At 33.3% G+C, this 22697-nt stretch overlaps 1 protein-coding gene across 1 annotated transcript; it reads right to left on the reverse strand.

The window, feature by feature from the left end:
• Window positions 1-12661: 12661 nt before the first annotated feature.
• LOC114287482 (endoglucanase 25) lies at window positions 12662-19174 on the reverse strand. Its single transcript, XM_028230859.2, has 6 exons — window positions 18522-19174; window positions 16963-17273; window positions 15812-16270; window positions 14300-14435; window positions 14036-14208; window positions 12662-13417 (listed from the first exon to the last, which is right to left on the reverse strand). The coding sequence occupies exons 1-6, from the start codon at window positions 18892-18894 to the stop codon at window positions 13016-13018; spliced, it is 1854 nt and encodes a 617-aa protein (XP_028086660.2). The 5' UTR covers window positions 18895-19174; the 3' UTR covers window positions 12662-13015.
• Window positions 19175-22697: the final 3523 nt, after the last annotated feature.

The raw sequence follows: 22697 nt of genomic DNA on the forward strand, positions 1-22697 counted from the left end.
GTTTCAAGTATACAAAGGCTCTAACATGTTATAATAAAAGGCCCACTAACAATGGCAATAAGGTAAATAAGGCAACTATTACAATTTAACTCATTTTAATCTAATTTAATCATACCTAATCAGTTTTCAGGTAAATATACCATAAAATCCTATAAATTATGAGGATCATGAAACACTAATCGATTTCCGGTTCGGCCGCCAATAAGGCCTTCAATTAGCAGTTCAAACATAAAAACACAAACAGATAATCAAACAATCAAACAGATAGACATACAATTGAACAGATATACTAAATCAATTCAGTTTCAATTTCAGTCAATCAGTTCAGTAGTTTATTCAGTTCACTTATCAGTCATAATCAGTTCAGTTTAACGGTAATCAGTAGTTTATCGGTAAACAGTAGCGAGAGTTGTTACAAAAAACAACAAATAAGCTCTAGCAGTGCACTGTATAGCCTCATCGGGGTTTGAATCTGTGACACCAGCAAACTGACGTCACAACCACTCAAGCCTGACTGAATTGCCACCAGCAGTAGAAACCTCTTCATGTGCTATACGTTCAGTAATCCCCAAGCCAGAAACTAGTAGTGTAACTCCATGATGAGCCGTCACATCTGGTACGCTGACTGATCTGCCTACAATGGGAAGGCTAAGAATAGTGCCAACATCATCCAAAGTCAAAGTCATCTCACCAACGGTCATGTGAAATGTGTTCGTCTCAGGTTGCCATCTCTCAACAAAACTAGAGATTAAAAGCTTGTTGACGAATCGATAAGTGCAACGAGCTAACTGTGACAGCCCAGACTGCTCAATAATGGCTTTGAATCTGGTGTTGTTGTCTATTAACCACCATGGCCATGCAAGGATCTTTGAAGAGTGATTATGACACTTTAGGGGCCCTTGTTCCTATAACAGAAATGATATCTCATTAGAAACTACCATACAACACACACGAAAAAAAGAACTCACATACAAATGAATTTCACTTATACTCAGGAATGTTTACCTCCTCGTGTCAAACAGCTGCAGTGACATGACTATTGAAACTCCGCAGTATTGATGGATCAGTCGGTCCACCTGGAAGAGCATGAGTAAGGTACTCTTCCTGGACAGTAGGAGAATCGAGTAAAGAGGCGTCCTCCACAACAATGTCAGGCATATCATCACCTTGAACTCGTCTTTGACTGGCACTGGGGATATCATATTCTACCGAAACTGGATCACGACCTCGGCCACGACCTCGACCTCGTTCTCGCCCACGCCCTCGTCCCCGTCCATGGTCAACATCCAATTCACGACGTCATCTATTTGAAGCAGTAAGTGGGACATGTTGTTGATATTCAAAATCCATATTATCTGCAAAAATTAATATTCAAAATCCATGACTATACAAATGTAAAAAGAATATACAAAAGAAAGGAGGGAAAAAAAAAAACCAAAAACAAATTGTTCGGAAGTTGAAAATTGAAACAAAAAATTAATTTCGGAAGTTGAATGGTGACCGAATTTAAAATATTCGGAAGTTGACTGCCGAAAGAATGAAAAAAATTCGGAAACCTACTATTGAAATAAATCACTAATTTCAGATTTCTACTTCCGAACAAATTCCTTACTTTCGGAAAACCAGTTCTGAACAACTTGTTTACACTCCGTGGGCCTTCGTTCGTTTTGAAAATGATAAAAACAAAACTCTACATTACAAATTAAATAGGAATAAGGATTGAAAAGTAAACTCACCTAAATACAAATGAGGATGGAAAATGTACTGGAATGCTTCAATGGGATGTCTTAATGGATGCAGCTTTGGGGATGAAAGCTGTGTGAAGTAGGGAGCTATGGGGTAATGTCTTCAACACGGTAATGTGAGAGATGTAGCTTCAGCTTCAATGGGTGTATTTGCACCGTTGGGAGAGCTGGGTTTGAGGGTCGGGGGTGTGTGTGTGTATGAGGGTAGATGTGGAATGAACCGCGTGTGCAGTGAGTAAAATAATTAGGAATTAATTTTTTTGGTGTGTGTAGTGAGAAGGATGTGCAAAGAGTGTATTTGGTGTGTGTAAATAGATGCTCTCGAAGCACAAAGGAAGGAAAAACTATGAAAATATTCGAACCCACATTTCGTGTCTGTGTTTATACTGCAAAGCAGAGTCGATCATAAAAGTTCGACGATAGAGCATGTTCAAGATATATCATAGATCCCAACCACAGAGAGGGTAAGTTGAAACAAATCTACACTGATGAACTCAAAGAAAATCAGCCAACAAATCCAAAACAGAGGATTTCAAACCAGACAAACCCAAAAACAACAAACAAACAGAAGAAAAATAAAAAGGAAACAAACAAGACCCAAAACCACACCCAAGAAAACTACCGGGAGCAGTGGCGTCGGCGAGTCCGACAAAGGTGAAGGTGGCGGGGAAAAGGGCTGAGAAACCGACAGAGGTGGAGGTGGTGGTGATGGCGGATCCAAGAAGCCACTCCCTAAGTTGATAGAGGGGAGAGGGGAAACATCTCACAAAGGAGAGAGAGGTGGAAAGCTAGAGCTTCCAAGTTATCTGATAGCAAAGCAAGTAAAAGAGAGAGAAATGAGGGGTAGGGGGAGGAGGAGAGGAGGCGGAGGCCGGCGGAAACCCCCTCCCCCACTACTGGCTGCTGCATGCTTTGAAATCCTAGGGGACGAAAAGTTTAAAGAGAGAAGCTCTCAAACTAGAGAGAAGCAAATAGTGGATATACCCTTTCTATTCCTTGAAATATCATTATCCTCCCTTATTTTATAAAAGTATGTAACAATTAAGCCCATCTGTTAGTTGACTATTAGTTAACCCAACAAAATGTAATGACCAGCATAAATGAAAATCAAATTATCCTTATAATCAACTCTCTCTCTTCAATTCTTTCATTAAATTTTGGATTAGAACAACACCATATTGACTGTGAGTGCTGAAAATAAAATGAGCCGTATACAAGTCGGCTCAAATTAGGCCTTACCCTCAAAGAAAGTGAGCCGAGATCATCTATGAAAAACCAAATGAAAATTATCAATATCCATAAGCTTGAACTCCCCATAACCTCAATCAATCCTCAACCTTATGGTAACACCATCAGTCACACCCACCATAAAGCACCCATAATGACCTCAACACCATCACTGCCACTTGCATCGTATCAAAGCAAAGTCTTCCAAGAATAGCTCTCAATTGCTTTTCATTTTATTATTTCCTATCACTAGAGAGTTGCTGCATGTTTTATAGTGATGCCTTTTATGTTTTTTAGCTAGTAGTAATAATAATACATATATTGTACGGGAAAGAAATAAACCTTCTCGTATAATCCTGTTGATCAAGTCTGCGCTCCTTTGTACGTCGTTGCTTTATCACCTAAAAACACAAACGTGAGCTAGCCGGCGGGTGTGTGCCGGAAACCTCTCTGATGCCTAAGTCAGTAAGCTTGACAAATAGACAAAAGCTCTGTGTATTCAGATAGCAAAGTTGTGTGTTCAGAAAGCAAAGTTTTGTGTTCAGAAAGCAAAGTTGTGTGTTACCTCTCCAAAGGTGATGTTTGTGAGCTTTTATGGGTTTCGTGTGGCACAATCCTAGTAGGACTTCTACTCCTCCATGCAGAGTCCTCCTAGGATTCATACTCCTGAAAGATAATGCTTATCCTTCAACACCCCCCTCACTACTTAAACCAAGTGAGATGGTTTTATCATGGCCGAACTCCAATATGACCAAAGTAAACATGACTGTGCATAGCGGCAGACTAAGCCGAACTAGCTCTTCCTTTACTGCTCTTACGTCGGCTTCTCATGCACAACCCATGGCGTGGTTAGACCGAACTATCATGTCATGACTGGTGTAACTCCAAGACCGGCCTAACTCCAATGCACCGTTAGACCGATCTAACTTCAATCTTCTGTCGGACCGGACTAGCTTTACGGCCTTAGGACCGGACTAACTTCAAAATATTCACTCGACCGGAGTAACTTACATGGCCATTTTACTCGGTCCTTTGTACTGCGGCTCATAACGGCCCATTACCCAGCTCAGCCCAATTTTCACATAAATTACCCTCTCATATATATACTGATGTGTTGCAATCTAATTTATTAATGTTAATTAAATGAGTAAAACGAGTAGCCATTGGTACAAATTAAATAAACATTCTACATATATATATCAATATTTACATCCAGATAATGATCGTAAAGAGTATACATATATGCATCTACATTTGTGGGCAATTGTGTAGCAGTGAGAGAATTGGTGTTTATGGTGTTGGCTATGGTGAGGTATCATCTATTGCCACCTAAAACATCATCCATAACAGTGGGGCAGGGCTGTGGCCAGGGCGGAGCCATCTAAGGCCTGTGGGGGTCACGTGTCCCTAAATTTTCAATATTTAAACTGTTATCCATATAGATAAAGATTATGTATTATGTATCCTTTATAAAATTGTAATAGTAACCCTCTTTAACTTATGTAAAACTTTCAGCTTTTTAAAAATTTTAAAAATTCTCTATTTTATTATTTTGATCATTTTTGTACACTTTTAATTGGTAGGTCAAGGCAAGAATTAAATCAATTGATAATTCATTTCTTATTATGAGATTTGTTTAGTTGCTTATTTTTTCTCATTGTGGGACATTTTTTTTTGAGTTGATAGAATTGAACTTATTGATTATTTGGTTCATAAAATTTAGTTATTCAGTGGATTTATAAGTCACATTAATATAAATCTCAGAATAATTGTAATAAAAATAAAAATATAGTTGTGTAAATTTAATAATATCTCGTTGTTACTTGTTATGGGGGAAACAATTCAATGTTGTGATTAATGTGTGTCCCTTTACATTGAATTTCTGACTTTGCCACTGTGGCACCATTTATGAAAGGTTGTCGTCAAACTCTATCTAGGGACGGATTCAAGATTATGACTTTGTGGGGCTACTCTATAGTTTAAAAAATTTGGGGGACTGCTCTATATAATTTTGACATTATCTAAAAAAAAATTGGGAATGCGAACTCCTATAATTCTAAATTATTTTAAAATTTCTAGTATAATATATGATACTTTTCAAATTTTTGGGGTGCAGCCCCCCCCAAAGATCCATCATTGACTCTACCCATTGCAGATGCTTGGGCTTCAATTGCAGATGCAAAAAGAAGGAGAAAAGTGAGGGTAGCAATGGAGGCACTATAATGATCAATGAGTGATGGTCGTCAATCGCAAGCAACAATGAAGGTGGTTGGCTATGGTGGCTTGTGGTGTGCGTGAGAGAGAGGTTGAAAAGAGCTACTGAGAGACACTGGAAGGAGTTGTAGGGGGAAAAAATTGAAAGGTTTTTTGTTTTTTTACAAAGGAGGAGGTAAGCAATACTTCAAAAAATTAAGGAAGTGACTGTTTGATTTCAAATAAATTTAGAGTGTTACTATTAGTACCTGTCAAAATTCTTTGGACTTCCCATTTTATAAATTTTTTTATTACAATTATACCCTAAAGTAAAATTACATTAAAAGACATTATTAAATGGAACATCCACCTATCAATAAGAACTAATACTCTATAATATTGGACACCCACACCCACACCCACACCCACCCCCACCTCCACCCCCACCCCCACTCCCACCTTCAACTCCAACTCCAACTCCAACTATACGTATTCTATGTTTGTAAACCCTAAACCTATTACTTTTCATAACTAACTAACATAAATCCTAAATCTATTATTTTTCATAATCATTTTAAATCTGAATGTATCATCTTCATCACCATCATCAACGCTATTGAACTTGAAAGTTTTGCTTCAAGTATAACGTATATTTCATCACTTATTTCACTATGTAGAGCAATGAAGGATGAGGACAACAATTCTAGTGAGACCGGCGTTCCATTGATAAGTTTATCTGTCTTATATTAACATTCTCGGTCGTTTTTAGTCGTTCTTGTTTCGTTCGAGCTGTTCGGTACTGGTTTGCTGACTGTTAGAATTATGTTCGGTAATACAGTACTGAACATAATCCTTTCGTTCAATACATAGGTTCTGAACATTAATACAGATAGTCAGTTATGTAATTTTCTTTGTTAGACTAACTTAGAATGGAAAAGAGAGAATTGGAATGGATTTAAGTTATGTATTTTGAATGGATTTAATTTATGTTATTTTAAGTTGTGAATTGGAATGGATTCACGTTACACAGTGATGAACAAATTTTGTTCGGACATACAGTGCTGACAGGATCATTGTTGTTCAACAAAACAGTTCTGACAAAATATATTTTTTCGGCTACACAGTGGTGAACAAATTGTTTTGGGCTACATTCAGAATTCTGATAGTGATTCAGATGATGATTCTGGTGGCGATTCAGACGATGATTCTATTTTTCCTCATCTCGCAAACGGTTATGCAAATCCTGTAGACATTGAAGTATCTTCGATCGATCTCAGCGATGACGAAGATACAAAAAGCAACAAAGAAGATGATGATGAGAGGATGAGAGAGGTTACTGATTCGGCGATATGAAGAGCGTTCAGAGAAGATGAGAGTCGTCGGAATACTCCGTTGACGGCCGAGACGGTGACGAGAGTGATAAAGGGTTACGGTCCAAGAATTCTACACTGGACCAAAGCTCCAAACTCCAAAAATTGAGTGAGTCGGGGAAGGAGAGGGATGAAAAATTAGGTGGGTGTGCATTTCATTGTGAAAATATTATGAATATGGGTAGATTTGGTAATAAGTGGGGTGTTCAAGAAAATATTATTAAAATTTAGGGTTTAGGGTTGGGGTCCAAAAAAATGAGAGATCCAAAGAATTTTGATAAGTGCTAATAGCAGCACTCTAAATTTAAAAGTGTGTTAATGTAGCTTACCCTTTAAATTTATAATCGCATAATAAATATTTTTTTATTAATAAAAAAATAAGTCAATTAATAACTTTTAATGATGTCACAAATGTATTTTAGTTAACAATTCAAGTAACTTTATAGTTGTATAAGGAAGTAATTATAATTTTTTTTATTAATTATGTTAAATAGAAAATTCTTACAATGGAATATTTGTAATTTTTAAAATTACAGGTGCAATCTGTAGTTTAACTAAACTTTAAGGGGTGTATTTGTATTTTACTCTAAAAATAAATTAACTAAAAAATTATAAATAAAAAGAGAGGGTAAATTACAGTGTCCTCCCTTGGGGTTTGTAGGAAATATAGTAAATCTCATATTTTTGGCATAAATATACTGACCTCTCTTTTAATAAGATTAAAAAAAAACTGCAACTAATATAAATGATACGAAAACACAGAGATAAATAAGATAAAATATATTTTTTAGTATAAAAGAAATGAAAATATTATTTTTTTTATTCATACGACTAACAAATGTTTTATCAAAATAAACCAAGTGTTATATGAATTAAAACCTTAATGGAAACCAAAAAAAAACTTGTAGTGTTTATTGTAATGAAGACCAATGTAATTACGTCAAACTTATAGTGTGTTATTGTATTTTGTTCAAACCTTGTATTTAAAAACCTTACAATAAATATTTTAAAAAATAGCCCACTTGATTGAAGAAAAAAAAAAAAACCTAGAATTTGATTATTTTAACATAATAAACCCTATATTTTTAATTTTATCAATTTAGACTCTAATCTTTTGATTTATATTCAATCTAAATCATCAATTTATTTTCATTAAATAAACTAAATACAAAAAAAAAAAAGAAGAAGAAATAAGAAGAATATATTTTAGTCACTTAACTTAATGAAAAATGATATTTTAGACATTTTTTATATACCTAAAATATATATTTTTTTCATTAGTTTTACTTAACGCAAATAGGTGAGTGGTTTAAATTGAAAAACAAATCAAAATAATAGAGTTTAAATTTACAAAATTAAACACTTAAATGTCATTTTGTTACAAGGGTCAAACCCCTTTTCTTTTTATTTTTTTTTGTGTGTGTTTCTTCTAATTTTTTAATTAAAATTAATGAATGAGAGAGGAAAGTTATTGAGGAAATATCACAAAAATGGAAAGTTGGGAAAATAGTTGCAAACTCGTGAAAGTAAAAAGAGTAGAGCCTCTCTGTCTAGGTGATTTTTGGTAGTATTCCGTCGATGTTCTGGCGACCCATTTTATATTTTTAAAGTGTAGATCTACACTTGTAGAATATAGATATATAGTTTTTGAGTGTAGATCTATAAATATGGACTTTTTATGTTTGAAATAGAGATTTTGAAAGTTTTCTCCTGATTTCGACATATATTTTTGGATTTTCGACACCTGCAATGGTTCCTTCCTGTAATAACTCCGATTCATAATTGGCTACTAATCCGTATTTAACGATGCTAATAAGAGAATTAAAATAACTTATGTGTTTATTTTGTGTTTTCCATGATTTTGGCTTTCTATCTGTTACTTAGAGAAATATCTGTTTGGAATTCCACTTTAATATGTAAATCAAGAGCCTTATCGGCGGCCGAATCTAAAATCGATTAATGTTTTATGCTAATTAGAATTTATGTGATTTTATGGTATGTTCAATTGAAATTTGATTTGGTATGATTAAATTAGATTAAAAAGTTATATTACATCAATTTGAGTTATTTACCAAATTGCCATTAGTGGACAATGCTAGGCCATCTATTAGTCTTGATTTATCTATGCTTGGCATCACTCTTCATTCATCTTCCTAGAGACAAAACCGACTAGAGAGAGAAAGAGAGAGAGAGAGAGAGAGAGAGAGAGAGAGTTAGGAGAAAATTGGTTTCAACTAGGAATTCTTGCTTGAACTTGGAAGAATTGAAGAGAGGATTGCATAATTGAGCTTCTAGACTTGAAATTGAGGACCCAATGTAGGATATTTATCCTTTAGTTTATGAATTCAAGTTGGTTCTTGCATGGTTCATGGTAATTTAGAGTTTAAAGTCAAGAATGGGTTTAAATATTAAATTGAGTAGTAAATCATGCATGCATGTACATTTTCTCACAAATTGAGCATGAACTCCAAGAATTCTCTCTTGCATGTTTGAAATTCAACTTCATTTGGGAAAATCATCAAGTTTCAAGTTGTTTTGTGGTGTTTGATCATGTTTTGAGAAGTTTGATACAAGAAAATTCATGCATGTTGTGTTCATGAACATTCATCATGTTTAAGTTGAAATTATGAGTTTTTAACAAACTCTTGGGCCATGATTTTATGAAATGATCCTAAATTATTCATGTTTTATAAGTTTACTATGTTGTCTCAAGTTTTGGGGCCTAAAAGATGTGTTTTGAAGGTTGGAATTCGAGTTTTGAGCTTTAAAGTGCAATATAGAAATTCCAGAATTTGCATCTACGCTCGAGCGTGGGAGTTCACGCTCGAGCGACCACTCTGAGTGCGTGCACTTTGCTTGAGCGACCAAAAGTCCGCTCGAGTGTGAATTGCAAGCTCCCAGAAGTTTCATGTCTTTTACAGATCGTTCGAAGGAATATGCGCTCGAGCGACCCTTCACATTTTGCATGTCCGCTCGAGCGAGGAAAGCTACGCTCGAGCGTGGACCTTATTTTTAGAAATTTTTCCTAAGTGTTCCAAGGCACATTTTGGCATCCTCTTGGCATCTTAGGCATTCCTAAGCCTTAATTAAGCCATAGTAATGAGGTTATGGATTAGAAACACACTAAGTAAAGAATGTACTAAGTTAAGAGTTTATAAGAGTGTGTTTAAGGCAATGTGATAAGATAAAATAAGAACCAATGTAATGGAAGCTAGTCTTAATGGCCACTTGAATGTGTAATGATAAGACATGCTTGTATTATGTATTTTGTGATTATAGGTCAAGACTCGAGGATTGCTTGACCACTTACTGGAACCACTGTGAGTAATATTTCTGTAAAGATATGTTGATATGAATTATGTTCCAAATGAAATGTGATAAGCTATGATTTCTGAAATGATATCTGTTTACGTGAACAAATATCCCAAGTTTGAAATCTATTATGGCATCCGTAGATAGTCCCAAGTTATGAGGGACGACATGAAAATACGGGTCCATGACATACAAGTAATTACGAGATCTCGTTAGTCACTTTATTGTGGTAATATGTGTCTAATCAGTATCCGGAATCGATTACTCTAGTCGGAAGACGTTCTGTGATGTGTTCTATGAGATGTACCATTATTATGTTCTGATATGAAAATGATTATGCTATGATTTGTTTTCTGCTTATGATATATTCGGATTTCGTTCACTAACCCCTTTACCTTAATGTTATTCATTGGGCTTTAGCTCACTGTGTATATATATGTATATGTGAGCATTCTGGAGCCCGAGCATGAAGGCTTTTGTTTGGATCTGTGTTCTGTTGTCAGCCAACCATTGTACCTCACGTGGAGCTTCCCGAAGTGTCCTGTGTTCAAGTTCTGTTGGTTTTATGCATTTGTATGACTTGTTTTAATTTTGTTAGTTGTACCTGTACTTTTGATACTTTAATGTGTGTGGGTATAATGCATGAATGACTTTTGATTATGTATATAAAGTTTTTAAATATTCCGTTTCATATAAGTCAGCACAGTTCATTGGACAACTATATTTATGTATTAGCTTCCGCTAGCCCCTTAATCTTGTTAATCTGTTTAGAGGCCTTCGGTAATCCAAGGATTGTTGGCCGGTTATGACGCTAAACCTATAGGGGCGGGTTTGGGTCGTGACACTTCCTCTCTCAAGTCTTCTCTCATACCATTGTGGGTGTACTTTTTTCTCAACTCTAGCTTTCGGCGATATTCGGTGGCAGCGGAGTTACGCAGTAATGACAGGGACGACGTCAACAGAGACGGCAAGTTTTGAAGCATATCTTATTTTCTAGACCACATCTTTGAGAAGATCAGTAAATTTTCCTAACTCGTAGCTATTTTTTGACAAATTTTTTTTTTTTTTTTGGTTCGTTTTGTTGTTTTGTTATTTGGTTGAGATGACCCTTTGGGATTTTATTTATCTAATGTTTGTTGTTTATTAATATAATGTTTCCCATGTTCTCAAAAAAAAAAAAAATTATGTAGTATGTGCAAATAAGTGTTGTGCTTTCATGAATTTGTAATTACTTTTTCTACTTTTTACTTTTTTATATTTTTCCAAGAGTAATACTATGAACCCACTCTTATCAACCTAGAAATTACCTCGAACATTTATCTTGTGGTTCAGATTTGTTATACGCATGAACCCCATAATACACAAATTTAATTTTCACTGCACAATTATTCACCAAAAAAACTCTAGATGAATAAGTCTGGGACCATAGTTTTGCTCTTTCCCCAAAGTTATTTATCGTGTTTGGTTTTGGATTTTGAATTTTTTTGGTATGTTTTTAGTAACTTCTTCATATTTTAATAAAATTTTATTTACATTTAAGATGTCTAAAATATAGACTATTAGTGAAGTCTTTTTTTAAAAAAAAAAAAAAAATACTAAAGATAAACAAGAAAATAAAAAAGAAAATACATTTTTATTTTATTTTTTATCTTTAGTGAATTTTTTAATAATATTTTATTTTTTAAGTGCATCTAAATTAGGTATATTTAAAAAGTGAAAATAAATTGACTAAAATATAAATAACAAAATCACTAAAGACGTAAAAATAAAAATAAATGCAGTTTCATTTATTTTTCTTTAATAATCTTTCTTCAAATTTTGTCACAAATATTTTATTTTCTTAGATGAATCTAAATTATGTACATCTAAAAAAATAAAACAAATTGATTTCTAAAATTGTAGGGCAATAGACACATGCTTAAATATTTTTTGACTCAAAGAACATTTTATCTCTCCAAAATGACACCTATCTATCCAAAAGTTTACCTATCTGTCTATTTGTTCAAAATGACACATATTTGTCCAAATATCACATATCTGTCCAATTATCTATCTAAATGTCACGTATCTATATATGTATCACTTATTTGTCCACCTCGCCATTACCAACCGCCGCCGGCCACCAACGATGCACCAAACATAATTACAATTTATTTTAAATTTTTTAAAGTGATAATCTAAAAAAATTTAATCGTAAAAATTAACTTAGAATTGATATCAAACGGGCCAATGTATTGAACCCTAAAATGAGATTAATATTAAATATATTTAATAAAAAAATTAAAATAATAATTCAAAAAAAACAATAATTACATTGTTTTGAGAAAAAATACATAATTAAAATGAGATGTATTCTTGAAATTAGTATAAATCATAAAATTATCTAAAATTACTTTCTAGATTGAAAATTGTTATTTTTAATCCACTATCGAAAACTTAAGGACTCAAAATAACATCGTTGCAAACTTTGTTCGGTCCAAGTGAAAATTATGACCCAGTGCAAATCTTTTGTGCATAGTGCAAGTGTAATTTGTGGACGATGCAAGCAATGAGTTTAAAATAGCACCATTTTTTTTATTTAAATTATATTTTTCATTGTTTTTCTGATGAGTCAAATATGAAAATGAACATTCTAAACTATTCCATTCCATTTTCATTCTAATAAACCAAACACTAGCTTAGGATTTTTTCCCCTCATTAATGAACAAGTTTGCCCAAATCATGATTTATTGCCATTTCCATAAGATTTAACTTAACAAACCAAAAAATGTGAACAAAAAGTCAAGCATATAAGTAAAGAAGACACTACATGCATGGAAAAAGACTAGTTAGAATTTATTGTAAACGAACTTAAATGTACCAACTGTTCAAATTCTAGTTTCTGAAAGAATACATGACCGATTTAGTACATACATGCTATGTATATATCACAAATTACAAATGAAAAAAACAATCTGAGACTTTCAATTACCCACTTTCTCATGGTAGCCCGAGTTCACAGTCCCCAGCCCAGCCATCTTCAATGCTTTTATGCCCATCATATTCCTCATTCTTTGTATTACTTTCACTTTCAGCGTTGAAAATCCAAAAACTCTTGGCAGCAAAATCATCTAAAGCACGAGTCGCACGACACAAAGAAAAAAAGATAAAGACTGAGTCGTTGGCATCTCATGGTTTCCATGGTGCTGGAGGCGGTGGTGGGGTTGGAAACATTGGTGGAACTGCTGAGAATATGGTGTTCTTGTCAATCCCAACAGTCTTGTCGCCCGAAAGAGCCACCAGGGCAGCAACCAAACCAGCATTGCCTGCAATTGTTGGCTCTGTGTAATTGTAGTTAGTACGCACGTCGTGGAAACCATCGTGCTTGTCAGGGCCAGCAACCATGGCTCCAACAATTGTGTTTGGATTCGGCTTTGTACTGTCCCTCCATTTCCATCCTCCTTTACAATTATACTTGACCTTGTTCTTTGGGATTGATGCACCTCTATGGTGGACATGTTTAGGATAATGTTTGCCAAAACCCACAACATAACTTATTCCTCTAGGGTTTTTGCCCAGAATGTAGTCTATCTGCAAAAATGTGGAAGAAAAAAAGAAAAATTATTGTAACTAGCCATCGCCAAAGTTTTTAAAGGTAGGTGAATGCATAACGCAAAGCATTTCGAATTTCGAATTTTTTATTTAGTAAATAGCAAAAGAAATATGAAAAATTATATATAAATGTGTAAATAGTTTCCTCCTCAAGGTGTCGGACATTGCACTAGAGAGTACGAAACTTGCCCTCATTGAAGATAAAAAAAAATCAACCTTACTTGGCGTCAGTTATAAAACTTCCCACTTGAGCCTTAGTTTCTGGTTTCATTTGTTTTTTGTTGGTCATTTACTTAAAATATATATTAGACTAAATTTAACAACAGCTCAAAACAAGCTCTCCATCTGCTTATGCACAAAACGCATAAAAGGCGCTCCTGAGGCACACGCCTCAGACTATGATGCACAAAGTGTCGCCTAAAAATCAAAGTCTCGATACATTTCGCCTTAGCCTTGCCAAAGCCTTTTAAGACTTTGGTCATCAGTGGTTCCAATTGTGAGTGCTAGCTAGACTTCTTTTGGGGTAAACGATATGCATAAATATATATATGCACATGGAAAAGAGAAAACCATATTGACCTTCAGTATATCACAAACCTGTGTTTCCGCAAATTTACGCAGGACATCTGTTGAGTAGAAATGGGGCCCACAGTACCACCCAGGTGTATCAGCAGCCGCAAGATAATCACTGTAAAGAGTAGCCAAGAAGGCTGCATTGACCACATATTGAAGAGGCTGAGGCCTTCCATGGTTTAATTGGATCAAGCCTCCTGCAACAGGCCACAGCATTTTCAATAAGATCCCATATTTACATGAAACACACAAACTCATGAAATGAAGTAATGGAAGATATGAGCATACCGTTTGTTCTATTAAAGCTTGTAAAATATGGAAGATACGAGCACATGATTATGCTGGTTTGATTATGGAATGTGCTTAAAATTTCCTCGTATGGATACCCTGGGCTCAAGAACAACCTCAAACGGCTCAAGAGCACCTAAACATATAAATACCAAGAGATTACTACATCAGCAATGGAAAGTGCATGGTATCTCCAAAATCTATGACAAATTAGGTTTCTGAAATAAATAACACCAATGTTCTTCAGTCAACAAAAATAAGTTTGGGTATCAATGAGAGCTAATCCATTTATATAGAAAAAACTTTTGCTAAAGATCCAGCCAAGTTATAAAAATATATAAATTATGTTTCTTGGTGATAAAACTCTAATTTAACAAAAGCTACTCAAATTTGTTTATTGTTGTATGAATATGAAATTACGATGAGAAATCCAACAAACAAGAAAAGAGAGAAAGCAAAACGGAAATAAAGGTGAAGCAGGAGAAATCATGAATAAGATGGACTCATTCTATCACAATTCTATAAAAAAAAAGAAAATATAGAAGAATTTCCACAACCATCTTATGAAAGGGGTAGGAGAGAGAGTATATATTTTCTAAAAGCAAGCTGTGCACCAATTAAAATCAGAGAATATTCAAAAGGGCCAAAACAATGTCATGGACATTTTACAAACTAATGCTGCTAATGTCCAATCCAATCAAAGGTCATGCCTCCAAAATGTTTTATTATCAAAGCCTTTGAAACAAAATTATATATTGTGGTCAATGAATCTAAAGTAAACAAAACTTCAATTGCGCATTTAGTTGCTCTAGTTAAAAATTAGAAGTGCATGTTTAACATCACATCAAACACGTATGCTTTAGCAGCTCCCATACAATCATAGCTATTCCCTGTCCAATCCTAACTTCTAAGGAACAGATCAACACTCGAGATGCATGTCACTTACTATGATATGACATACATCACACTCCAAGAATGAGGCTGATTAAAAAACATTAAGTTGGAAAAGATAGCATAAAAATGATAAATGTACATCAGGTAACAAGCAACCATTTAAGAACCAATGAGAAGTATCCAACCATTGCAATGCCATAGCAAGAATGTTTAGAAACTTGGCAAATCTTTTGATTATGGTTCTTGCCATATCGGTAGGAACTAAGCATCTCTATATTTAAGGCTTGTTCAGCTCTAATGAATACAAAGAACCACAGAACATTTGGAATACCCAAGGGAAAAGACTATACCATAAGCATAAACACACACACAAATACCATGTGCAACAAAGAACAAATAATTGGAAAACATATTATTTGAATCCCACAAAAAGAGAGGAGGAGATCATGTAAAAAGGTTGTTGTATTACATGTATCGCCATTTTTCTAGGAGTCAAACAACATGTTTTCCAATAATTTTTGTTTATTGCAGATGATGTGCGCATGTTTATGGCATATCAATTTGCCTTCGAGATGATATAGTTATATAGCACAACTTTTAACAAGAAACTCCACTTACTTGAGCTCCGGCAAGCTTGTTGTCCCAGCTAAGTACACCATAATCAGGTCCTCCCCAGAAGGCACCGGCATGCCGTGCAATACCAGGAGTGGTAGCAAGTTGAAGATAGGATGAATTGCCAGTAGCATAATATAGCCAAGCTGCACCCCAGACATACTCATCATAGTAACCAGTAGAATTATAGAAAATTGAAGCATCTGCACTACCGGCACTGTATCTACCACGCTGATCCCTAGCAAATTTAAAGAGGGTTCTTGCACCATGGACAAGTTTCTGTGAGTAGGCCTTGTTGTCTTTAAAAACAATAGATGCAGCAGCTAGAGCAGCAGCCATCTCTGCACCAAGGTCTGAACAACTATGACATGCAGCAACAGGCCGTGCATAATCAATGTCTTCAGGACGCATCCAACAATAATGATCGTTAGGAGTTGTCCCTCCTGAAGTATCCCCAACTCCAACCTGTCAGACAGAGACGATATGAAAGCAGGTTAATCAGGTTGCAGTGCTAGATTTCAAATCACCATAGCCCAAAAGTTTAAAAATGAGGGCAAGTACAGTGACCTCCCTTGAGGTTTGACAAAAATACAAGCAGCCCCACAGTTTTGGCATAATTACACCGACCTACCTTTTAGTGAGGCTAAACGAACCGAAACTAATGCAAATGGTGTGACGACATAAAAATAAACAAGGTGGAATATACATTTCAGTGTAAAACAGATGACACCATTATTTTCCATTCATATGACTGACACATTTCTGTTGGATGAAAATGGGACTAAGTGGTATGTAAATTAAAATCCTAAGGGAGCCCAATGCAATTATGCCAAACTTGTGGGGCTTGTTGTATTTTTTCTAAAATCTCAAGAGAGGTCAGTGTAATTTACCCTAAAAGTTATAAGCAACTACACACTGGAAGCATAATCATTTTGCCAAGAAAATCTGAAAAAGTACGACGAAAAAACACACTCGAAGGACTAGGAAAAAAGAACACTACATGGACATTTGTTCCTTAACAAAAAGACTTAAAAAATTGAAAACAATGACAGAAAAATACAACCTGAGTTAAAAACATCAAAGGTTACTAGAAGAAGAAATATGATTTATCACAAAAGTCTGCCAAATGAATTGTCCTAAAAATGCAAGGCATTTACCTGTGCAGCGATCTGGTCTATAGTATCAGCGGAGGAATTGAAAGTTTTGAGAAAGTAATCGGTCCCCCACTTGATGACGTCTTTAACATGGGCAAGCTCTCCAGCAGCATCATATTTCGCGCTGTATTCAATCACACTCCAACTCAACATGGTCATGGCAAAAGATTGAGGGAAGTTGAACTTGATAGCATCGCCTGCATCATAATAGCCGCCCACCAGATCTTTCATTAGGGCTTGCGCGTCACCCTTGCCGTCATTCAGACAAGAGTTTCCTCTCCAAGAAACATTATTATGCCTTGGAAGTTTTCCAGCTGCAATATTCAATATTAACAAAAATTAAAACCCAAGTGATCAATATATAAGAGCATTCCCAATCCTTCACCAATTCTTTCATCAAATTTAAATTTGATGAATAAAGAGCTAAAAGTGAGCTTTAATCATTTCATCAAAGTTGTTATCAAATCAAGGAAGGCGAAAGTTTCAACAAATCAAGGTTGAACCAAATCCTATGCCAAATTTCCAACTTTCATATTTTTGCTTAAATTTGATGAAATTTTAAAAAGAGTAAGGATTGTAGATAATTTTCTTTCATTAAAAATGGTTAAAACAGTTTTTTTAGGATGATCTTGACATTTTTCAAAAAGATTTGGTGAAAAAAGAGATAAAGGATTGCTGTGTTCTATACTAGATCAAGTTTTAACCAAATTTTTACTGAAATTTAATGAAAAAAGAGAGAGTAAGGATTGGAGATGCATAAGAAAACAACAATTAAGAATCTATTTAGTTGAAAAATAAAAGGGCTTCCATCGGATTCCTTTGTCTTTGAATTAGTCAAACAATGGACAATTTTTAAATTATTTATTTATTTTTAAATCTATAAAACATGAGAGTTTTACGGATCGATCAGAGGACTACGGATGATGAAAACCTTATACCCATTTCTTTTTTCTTCTTCTTCTTTTTTTAAAGTCAAACCTGTCAAATAACAACAATCTACAACAAGTAGAGAGAAAGACAGCATAACAATATCGTTAATCAGATCATGACCTCAACAACATGTAAATTCCAAAATGAAATGCTAACTAGTGTAGATGTGATCTAACAATCAATAAAGAATCATCAGATCTAAGAAACAATGACTTAAGCATCTCCAATCCTTCACCAAATCCTTAATCAAATTCAACTATAGTGACAATGAGGTCCAATCCTTTCATAAAAATAGGTATGAATCAAATCTTTGAGCCAATTTCCCACAACCCCATTTTCCCTTAAAGTTTGATGAAATTGTTAAAAGATAAAAGATTTGAGATGGTTAAATATGGATTTTTGATTTGAAAAAAAAGGTGATACAGCAAGAGATGAGTATAATCAAGTTTTCACCAAACAATTCATCAAAATAGGTATGAGTCAAATCTTTCATCCAATTTCCAACAACCCCATTTCCACTCAAAGTTCGATGAAATTGTTAAAAGATAAAAGATTTGAAATGGGTTTTCTTTCAATTTGATGGAAATCAAGATGAATATAATCAAAACATAGATAATGAGATTTTGGCTCACATCTCTGGGCATTAAAGAACATGAGGGCTTTATTGAGAGCGACGGTGTAATTGTCCGGCGGCGGTTGAGGACGGTGGTGGCGGGGAACAGTTTTGACGATCAGGATGATGAACCCAGCAAGAAAACCAGCGGCTAGGATAGTCCCAACAGTCCAAAGAAACAGTTTTCGACTCACGATGATGAAACCCAGATCAACATACTTCTTCTTCTTCTGTTCTCCAGGACCCAGAAGCCAACTCTGCTGCGTCTCGTCCAGAGGCCGCGACAGCGCCGCCCTGTCGAAGTCGTGGAGGTTCCTGCTGCGGTCGTCGTCGGTGGCGGAGTCCGCAGCATTGATCTCCAGCGGACCTCCCCATGGATCTCGACCGTACATGCTCCTATGCCAAATCTAATCAGAACCCAGATCTGAATAGGAAGATCTGTGAATGTTGAGAAATGGGTTTTGATCTGAACTTCGTTTTGGGGACTGTGACTTGAGTTTTGAGTCTGTGTGTGTGTGTGTGTGGACTGGGAATGATTTGAAGGTGGTGTTGGAGGGGGTATTATTGAGAGAGTTTTGTGTATCTCTCTGGACTTGTTTGTGAACAGCTGTGAGCAAATGCCCAATAACGTACCTTTCATGCGGTGGGTGGTGGATTTGGATTGTGAAAATTGTTTTTTTTTGTTTAATGCTTTTTATTAAATTATTTGGCATATTTTAGTTTCAATTTTCGTATTTTTTGTTTTCATCCTTTTTAAGAAAAATGCTACAAATTTTAAATTTTTTACTAAATAAATAATCAAACGTCTCACATGAGTGTAGGGTCCGCAAACATAAGTATGAGGTTCGTAAATTTTGCGAATCCCGCACCTATGTGAGATATTTGATTATTTATTTAGTAGAAAATTTGGTATTCCTACCATTATCTTTTTTTTTAATATTTTAAGTAATTTTTAAAAATTTTAAATATACTTAATAAAAATACACTTAAAAAATATAATATTTGTAAAAAAAATCTTGAAAAAATTTACTAAATACTAAAAATATAAAATATATATATATGAAAATTCAGTCTATTTTTCATATTTTGTTGTATTTATTAATTTTTAAAAATATTTTACTATTTAGATATATTTAAATAAGGTGCATCTAAAAAAGTAAAAAATAAAATTAGAATTTAAAAAATATTTACTAAAAATAGTAAAAAAAACACAAAAAATAAAAAATAAAAAACTCAATTTCTAAAAAATTTAATTCAAAAAATTGAAACCAAACATACTAATTAATGGTTATGTTATATATATATATATATATATATATATATATATATATATATATTTTAAGGATAAATCTATAATATTCTTAATCATAACTACATCTGTAACGGTTTGTCATTGGAATTATTATTGTTATAATTTGACAGTTGGAGAAAAAATTATGCTGTAATGGTGCTATATGATAGCTGTCATATGTGTCAACTCAGGCAAAACTTTCATTCCTTTCAGCAAAACAGATAAGTTTTTGTAAAATTGGCATTTTTGCATAATCAAATAAAGAAACTGATGTGTTCGGAACGACTGGCCGAACAACCACCCAGTTGATCAGGTGGTCATCCGGCCACATCAGTTTCTGTGTTTGGTTCTGCCAAAATAACATCTAACCATTAAAGTACCATTACCATAATTGTACAATTTTTTACTATTCATTGTCAAATTATAACAATGGCAATGCTATCATAGCATTTGCTATTGGAGATACTCTAAAAAAATAATAAATTATAATCAAATATCACATATTATAAAAATATTTTCGATTATAACTAAAATAATGATATAATAAGTCATAATTAACACTACAATCAGTTATAACTGACACTACAATGTATTATAATCAATATCATAATTAGTCTTAACTAACATTACAATATATCATAATTAAGTTTAAACTAACATCACAATGGGTCATAAACAAATACGTCTTGTTTTCATTTTTCAAAAAATATTTTCCAGAAAATTCTACTTTCTTATTTTCCGTATTTTTTTGTTTTTACTGAATTTTTAAAATATTTTAGGATTTTTTTTTTACTTTTTAGACACATTTAACATAAATACACCTAAAAAGTTAAAAAAAAAATGTATTTTTTTTTAAAAATTCACTAAATACCAAAAATACAAAAAAATATAACAATTCAATACATATTTTGTATTTTTATGTATTTATTAAATTTTTAAAATATTTTTTCACAATTTTTTTACTTTTTAGATACATCTAAGTAAGGTGCATCTAAAAAAGTAAAAAAAATGTTTAAAATTTTAAAAATATTCACTAAAAATAAAAAAATACGAAAACAAAAAAATTCAATTTTCAAAAAACTTAATCCAAAAAACTCAAACAAAACACACTGATTGTAACTTGGCATATAAGTACACACTCCATTTTGAAATGTACATTATACTTCGTAGTGGTCGGAGGTTATGGAAGGGTGGTATTATGAGGGGTAGAACTGCTAGCCGGAGTGGGTGGGGATGGGATTAGGATTAGGAGTTAGAGTTTGTGTTTGATTTGGAGTTAAGGGTATAGTTGATATTAAGGTAACGGTTTTAAAAAAAAAATGAAGAAAACTCATTTTTGTGGGTAAGAGTTCAAAGAAGTGCGATACCAAAATAAAAAAGTAAGGGTAAATAACAACCTACACTTTAAAAGTCATTTATCTTATATTAAACCTTAAATAATTTTATTCACTATGTTTGGTTTTAATTTTTTAGATTTAATTTTTTTAAAATTGAGTTTTTTATTTTTCGTATTTTTTTTTTATTTTTAGTGAATATTTTTAAAATTTTAAGTAATTTTTTTAGATGCATCTTACTTAGATATATCTAAAAAGTAAAACATTTATAAAAAAATTAATAAATATACAATAATACGAAAGATGTATTGAATTATAGTATTTTTTTTGCATTTAGTAAATTTTTTAAAGATTTTTTTCACAAGTATTATACTTTTTAAGTATATTTATGTTAAGTGTATCTAAAAATTAAAAATATCGCTTAGAATATTAAAAAAATTCAGTGAAAAAAATATAAAAATAAAAAAATTCAATTTTTTAAAAAGTGAATTCTAAAAAACCAAACCAAACAAGCTTATTATTATTTAAAAAATGCTAAAGACCGAAAATTTTTTATCAAAAATTATACCAAATGTCTTAGAGCATCCGCATCAGCATAACCAAAATAACAAACCGGTAAAATGTAGTTAGTAAATCACAAAATTGTTCCTCCATCAGTCTGAACAATTTTTTTTTAAATGAACTTTTTGTTAAATTTGCTACAATACTTCAACAACTTTGTTGAGGTGCTGTTTATTAGCTACATATTTTTTTATTATATTTTCTGGAGCAAAATTGGGCCAAAATCTTTAAATCGGTTGTCCATTCGGATATCCTCCCCGAATATCTTACTGGATGTCTCGTGAGTGCCTGTACCAGAAGAAGAAAAATATCCAAAATTAGCTTAACTGGTCGATCGGCCGGTCAACAGTCAATGACAATTTTTTATTTTATTTTTTATTTTTTTACATTTTTTAAGGATTGTTTGGGTGGCACCTCATCAATTTAATAAAAAAAAGAAAGAATAACAAATATAATAAGAAATTAATATTTTAATAAAATTAAGTTAAAATAGAGAGTTTGATACAGTGAATACTAAAAAGATGACTAGTTAAAATAGCAAAAATAGATTTTGGATTATAATTTGATTAAAAATTTAAAGAGGCTGATGAGGATACTCTTACATAGGTGTGAGAGTCACATGAGACTTACGGGTCTCACACCAATATAAGACATTTGGTAGAATTTTTAGAATCTCTAATATTACTCTTATTATTTTGGCTTTATTTGAGATATGGGTTGACTTTTTAACTATTTTAATTTGGGATTAAAAAATCTTGTTTGTAACAGACTTTTTCATTTTTTTTGACTTTTATAAAAAAAAAATTATAATTTAAATGTGATATTTTTTAATCTAAAATTAAAAAATTTATTTTATCTTTTTATAATTATTTTAGTCACAACTCACTCCAACTCATCAGGTCAAACCAGTGCTTTGTAATTGGCTATTATTGGACTGTATTCCGAAATACTGTGTAGTTAGTGAGTCATGACGAGTTCACTAGTAGACAAAGACAGACTGTCTAAATAA

Source organism: Camellia sinensis, chromosome 5 (assembly GCF_055761805.1).
Source record: "Camellia sinensis isolate YWXY chromosome 5, ASM5576180v1, whole genome shotgun sequence".
NCBI lineage: Eukaryota > Viridiplantae > Streptophyta > Magnoliopsida > Ericales > Theaceae > Camellia > Camellia sinensis.

Coding starts and splice junctions, on each gene's coding strand:
- LOC114287482 (XM_028230859.2), bottom strand. CDS start 18,894: ATGTACGGTCGAGATCCATGGGGAGGTCCGCTGGAGATCAATGCTGCG. Junction 17,274..18,521: donor GTTCTTTAATGCCCAGAGAT/GTGAGCCAAAAT, acceptor TGAATATTGCAG/CTGGAAAACTTCCAAGGCAT. Junction 13,418..14,035: donor GTAAATTTGCGGAAACACAG/GTTTGTGATATA, acceptor ACATTTTTGCAG/ATAGACTACATTCTGGGCAA.